The sequence below is a fragment of the Trichechus manatus genome, unplaced genomic scaffold (assembly GCF_000243295.1).
Source record: "Trichechus manatus latirostris isolate Lorelei unplaced genomic scaffold, TriManLat1.0 scaffold00004, whole genome shotgun sequence".
Classification (NCBI taxonomy): domain Eukaryota; kingdom Metazoa; phylum Chordata; class Mammalia; order Sirenia; family Trichechidae; genus Trichechus; species Trichechus manatus.
The window spans coordinates 19392025-19398392 of NW_004443940.1; the positions used below are offsets into that span (position 1 = coordinate 19392025).

The window sequence follows — 6368 nt, forward strand, 5'->3', positions numbered from 1 at the left end:
TATTTAAGATTTTCTCATTATGAAGAAATATAAGAAGGATTCCATTAGCTTAAGCAGCTATAATCAGTACATAAATTAATGGGTGTGGCTGTGTTCCAATAAAACTTTATAAATACAAGTGATGGGCCAGCCTTCAGGCAACAGTTTCCCAAACTCCTTCTCTAAACAGCCCTGTTTTTAAACCAATATTAGATGATCTAAGATTGACAGACACATAAGAGATCAACTACCTACATACAATTATTCCACGCTATCCAGTCTTTTCTACCTGCAGTCAAAAGTGCCATAAGCAGCCCAAGGCCAAAAGAGCTGGGAGAAAAAGGAGGAAATGCCACCATGTTAAGAGAACCCACCCCCTAGACAATTACTTCATTTAGATCATACATTCAGCAAACATTTGTTCAGGAAATAAAGTCCTACACCTGCCCCCTGCCCTCAAGGAATGTACGGTCTAGTACAGACAACAACACACATATATAAATACCTACTACATTAGGCCGGCTATGTGCCACCTGATGGTAAAAATAACCCCTAACATCTGCAAAGAGCTTCATGGTTTAACATGTTCCCACACATACTATCCTAATAAAGCTTCATAACAATCTGTGAGATCCATAAAGTACTTGGTTTATTCTCATTTTACACAAAGCAGCAGAGCCAGGATTCCAACCCAATTCTGACACTACTGCACTAAACCTCCTCAGCACAGCTTTCTGCTAGGAGCCAATAACAGAGGTGGAGCCATCTGGAATAGGCCTCGAAGAATGAGCAGGATTTCAGTAGATGAAGAGACCACGGCATTCCAAGAACACAATATACACAGAAGTCTAGGAGCAGGCAAATACAATGTGTGTGAAGAGAGTGCCAGGTTGGCTTACCTAAGGCAGACAGGGAAAATAAGGCTATAAAAATAGGTTGGAAGAATGGGGGAGCTTTTAAGTATCAGACAAACTGTCCATGACCCTACAGGCAATGCAAAATCAAATAGTTTGGGAGTAAGAATGACCAAAAAAACATAAATGAAGCTCTTACTATGTGTTTGGTACTTTGTAAAACAATTACCTCATACTCGGGGAAGTTAAGTTAGGAGGTAGGGCTGCAGGGAGATCACACTTGCAGGAACCCTCTGCAGGACTAGAAAGACAGGCCTAAAAGACGGGAAAGCAGTAAGCTACCGCTGTGGTTTCAGCAAGAGGAGACAGAGAACTCAAAGCAATCCCTGTCTGTGTCTGAAGGATGCTTTTTAACAGACCCCCTACTTCCTACCCACTGCCCGAAGTTAAACCAATGTCTGAAATTACCTTCAGTTTTTCTACGTTTTATCTAAAACTTACAGAATCTTCTGGAGGCCTCTGAATTTTTCCCCAATCCACGGAAGGTCCCTTTTCTTGCAAAAATCTATGAAATAGCTTCCGAAATCCATCAAGGTCTTTTTTAGTATGCTATGAAAATAGAAATCATTGTTACAACCAGTAGAATGCTTAATATTTAATAAAACAGGCACAAACTATATATTGCAAATGCCTCTAAATAAAACTCTTATACCATTAGAACAAGGAGTAGAGGCTTTTTAAACACCCTAATTTAAAATTAAAGAGAAAGAAAAGGGGAACTACTTTTAAAAGAAGAAAAGCAAATAATCCTCCCCATCTCCCACCAGTTATCATGTAATCTAAACACCATTTGGTCCATGGGAATTCCAACTGGTTCTCTACATTTATTCACCAGTATCTTTCTCCACTTCTTTGAAGCAGAAATTAACCTTAACCAAAAGAACAAAAAGGAACAAAACATACCTAATCTCAAAACATTACGTACATTTTAAAACTTGAAAATAGAAAAGATAATATACTGATTTAAAGTAGAAAATTAAAGAAAGCATCTCCCAATTCTGGGAAACTCCTATTTTTGTTGTCAAAATAGCATGGTTCTATTAGCATTGGCACTTTGGAAAAGGCATGGCAGATACATGGTTGATTAACTTCTCACAATTCCAACTGAACTGGATGGCATCTAACAACAACCCAAACCATCAAACCATCAAAACACAGAACAAATAAAGTGTAACCTTTTTCTGATTCTTATAGTAACTCTGGGAACTTGTCAGAATGTAAAAAAAGAAGGAAAAACAGACAACGGTTTTGCAAAGGACCAATGTTGAAAATCCCTAACTGTTAAGCAATCCTGATTTGGGTGTGTTTTTTTTTTTTTGTTATTACATCTTGTGCTTAGTCCAGGCTAGATGATCATCATCATCTGCAACAACTCATCAGGTAGACAAAACAAAAACATTGTAGAGTCCCTACCTCAAACTCATGCGACGGTGCTGTGGTGAGTATTTTTTCTAGTTCCTTCTTCACAGACAATTCTAGCTCTTGCCGAATGACTTCTTGGAACTGAGAGGCACCATCCTGAGACATTGCTTTGCTAAGATCTTAAAACAAAAATATAAAACCAGGAACTGAAAAATTAGCTATTCAAACAGCTGGTAAGCTACAACTGATTCATTTCTGGTGTTGCTGCAATGAAAAAGGCACAATCCTATGGTCCCACCATCTCCCTGCAGCATTCAGTAGGATCTATTAGTTAGGACAATATACTCCTATGGGCTCAAATTTGACTATTGGGTACATCTAGGAAACCCTATGGGGTAGTTCCACTCTGTACGATAGGGTCACAAGGAGTCAGAACCAACTCGATGGCAATGGGTGGTGTGGACATGCCTTACTAGTGTCTCTAGGACACTAAACACTTTTAGGGAGATGAGGCAGGTGGAAGTAAGGATTAATCTTCATTTGAGCTTAGAGTCCCATACCTACTACTGTTTCTCATCAAAACTAGAGAAAAATTAAAACTATTTGTAATGTCATTTTATGGAATGTGCCCTATGTAACTCTACTCAACTCTTAAGAGAACTTGAAGGGGTTTAGCAATGTCACAGAAGCAAAATGCTCTTCCCTCCTTCTCTCCAGGCCAGATGAAAAATTTAAGGCATCCTTTCTATGATAGAAGGGGAGCCACTCCAGCTTCATATTCCCCGCTAAAGACGAAACCCTTGAAAGATACTGGTAATTCCAAGGTGCCTCTACTCCTCTGTATCAAAAATTTTCACTTTAAAAGGAGACGGCCACAGGCGGCCACAGCTCTGACTCCCCCTTTCCGGTCCTCAATTTCAGCCAAGACTTTCCACTGCTTATCTGTGTCAGACAAGACTATCAGGACTTTTGGTACAGCTAGGCACATCTGTGACAGATGGGACTCACTAAAGGTGACAGAAATGCTGTTAGACAAAAACAAGGAAAACAGAAAAATACAGAAAAAGAAAACACACCAGACCCAAGTACCTTGGGAGAAAAATGCCAGTACAGGCTGTTTTCCACACTTAAATTTCTGGAAACTGACCATCTTGTCTACTTGATTTGTTTATTTATTTATTTTTAATTGTACTTCAAGGAGAAGGTTTACAGAACAAATAGTTTCTCATTAAACGGTCAGTACACATATTGTTTCATGACATCAGTTAACAACCCCACAACATGTCAACCCTCTCCCTTCTCAACCTTTTTTTTTTTTTTTGGTGAAAATATACACAGCCAAAGACACACCATTTCAAAAATTTCTACATGCACAGTTCAGTGACATCAATCACGCTCTTCCAGTTGTGCTGCTATTCTCACTTTAGATTAAGGTTTACAGAACAGTTTCTCATTAAACAGTTAGTACACATGTTGCTCTATGACAATGGTTAACAACCACATGCAAACACTGGCCTTACTCAACCTTGGGTTCCCTGTCACCAGCTTTCCTGTCCCCTTCTGCCTTCTAGTCCTTGTCCCTGGACTGCTGTGCCTCATTAGTCCTGCCATCTTGCCTACTTTTTATAAAATTAAGGCACAATCAGACTATTGTCCATCTCCCACCTTTATTCTCAGTATCGTAACTCAAATCTTATTTCTATAAATGTATTTTTTAAGCTTATGTTCAAATGTTTTGTTTGAAAACTACTGATTTGTACAAATGCTGGTTAATTTAGCAGAATCATATTTCAATAAGGCTAAACACTCTACTCCTTATATACTTTTAAACACCATATACTCTTTCAATCATCATATGAGCAGTATATTTATATAAACAGAATTAAAGCCAGCATAATCAGTATCTCTTTTTTTTTAAAATTTTTGTATTGTTGTAGTTTAAATGAAGTTTACATTTCAAGTTAGTCTCCCATACAAAAACTTATACATACATTGTTATGTGACCCTAATTTCTCTCCCCATACTGTGACAGCACACTCCACCCTTCCACCCCATTCCCCATCTCCATTCAACCAGCTCGTAACCCTCTCTGCCTTCCCATCTCACCTCCGGACAGAAGCTGCCCATTTAGTCTCTTGTATCTACTTGAGCTAAGAGGCAAACTCCTCACAAGTATCACTTTATCTCCCACAGTCCAGTCCAATCCCTGTCTGAAGAGCTGGCCTCGGAAATTGTTTTAGCTCTGGGCTGACAGAGAATCCAGGGGCCATGCTCTCCAGGGTTCCTCCAGTCTCAGTCAGATCAAGTCTGATCTTACTAGAATTTGAGTTCTGCACCCCATCTTTCTCCTGCTCCATCAAGGGTTCTCTTTTGTGTTCCCTGTCAGGGCAGCCACTGGTGGTAGCCAGGCATCATCTAGTTCTTCTGGCCTCAGCCTGATGAAGTTTCTGGTTTATGTGGGCCTTTCTGTCTCTTGGGCTAATACTTTCCTTGTGTCTTTGGTGTTCTTCATTCTCCTTTACTCCGGGTGGTTGGGACCAAGTGATGCATCTTAGATGGCCACTTGCAAACTTTTAAGACCCCACACGCCACTCACCAAAGTAGGATGCAGAACATTTTCTTAATAAGCTTTGTTATGCCAATTGACCTAGATGTCCCCTGAAAGCATGGTCCCCAGACGCCTACCCCTGCTACTCTGTCCCTCAGAGTGTTTGACTGTATTCAGGAAACTTCTTAGCTTTGGTTTAGTCCAGTTGTGCTGACTTCCCCGGTAGTGTGTGCTGTCCTTCCTTCATCTAATATTTATCTAGTTAATAAATAACCTTCACCCTCCCTCCCCACCCTCATAACCATCAGAGAATGTTTTCTTCTGTTTAAACCTTTTACTGAGTTCTTATAATAATGGTCTTATACAATATTTGTCCTTCTGTGACTGACTAAATTCACTCAGCATAATGACCTCCAGATTCCTCCATGATATAAGATGTTTCATGGCTTCATTGTTATTCTTTATCATTGCGTAGTATTCCATTGTGTGGATATACCATAATTTGTTTATCCATTTGTCCGTTGATGCGCATCTACGATGTTTCCATCTTTTTGCTATTGTGAAGAGTGCTGCAATGAATATGGGTGTGCATATATCTATCAATGTGACAGCTCTTATTTCTCTAGGATATATTCCAAGGAGCGGGACAGCAGGATCATATGGTACCTCTATTTCTAGCTTTTTAAGGCAGCGCCAAATCGCTTTCCAAAGTGGTTGTACCATTTTACATTCCCACCAACAGTGTATAAGTGTTCCAGTCTCTCCACAACATTTATTATTTTCTGTTTTTTGGATTAATGATAGCCTTCTTGGGGTGAGATGATATCTCATTGTAGTTTTGATCTGCATTTCTCTAATGGCTAATGATGGTGAGCATTTCTTCATGTGTCTGTCAGCCACCTGAATATCTTCTTTGGCGAAGTGACTGTTCATATCCTTTGCCCATTTTTTAATTGGGTTGTCTTTTTGTTGTTGGGGTTTTGCAGTATCTTCTAGATTTCAGAGATAAGATGCTGATCAGATTTGTCATAGCCAAAAAATTTTTCCCAGTCTGTAGATTGTCTTTTGACTCTTTTGATGAGCATAAGTGTTTTATTTTTAGGAGCTCCCAGTTATCTAGTCTCTCTTCTGGTGCTTGTGCATTGTTACTTATGGTTCGTATTATGTTTATGCCATGTATTAGAGCTCCTAGCGTTCTCCCTATTTTTTCTTCCATGATCTTCACCGTTTTCGATTTCATATTTAAGTCTTTGATCCATTTTGAGTTAGTTTTTGTGCATGGTGTGAGGATGGGTCTTGTTTCAGTTTTTTGCAGATGGATATCCAATTATGCCAGCACCATTTGTTAAAGAGACTGTCTTTTCCCCAGTTAAGAGACTTTGGGCCATTGTCAAGTATCAGCTGCTCATAGGTGGATGAATTTATGTCTAGATTCTCAATTCTGTTCCATTGGTCTGTGTATCTGTTGTTGTACCAGTACAAGGCTGTTTGGACTATGGTGGCGGTATAAAAGGTTCTAAAATCAGGTAGTGTGACGCCTCCCACTTTGTTCTTCTTCTTGAGTA

General features: G+C 39.4%; 1 protein-coding gene across 3 annotated transcripts in view; it reads right to left on the reverse strand.

Annotated features, from left to right (window-relative positions):
• UGP2 (UDP-glucose pyrophosphorylase 2) overlaps window positions 1-6368 on the reverse strand; it is a 71224-nt gene that overhangs the window by 44299 nt on the left and 20557 nt on the right. For all 3 annotated transcript variants that reach the window (XM_023733369.1, XM_004369276.3, XM_023733356.1), the window contains exons 2-3: window positions 2307-2434; window positions 1335-1442 (exon numbers count right to left, since the gene is read on the reverse strand). In XM_023733369.1, the coding sequence (XP_023589137.1) occupies window positions 1335-1442; window positions 2307-2420 (222 nt within the window). In that variant the 5' untranslated portion in view covers window positions 2421-2434. The remainder of the gene's footprint in view (window positions 1-1334; window positions 1443-2306; window positions 2435-6368) is intronic.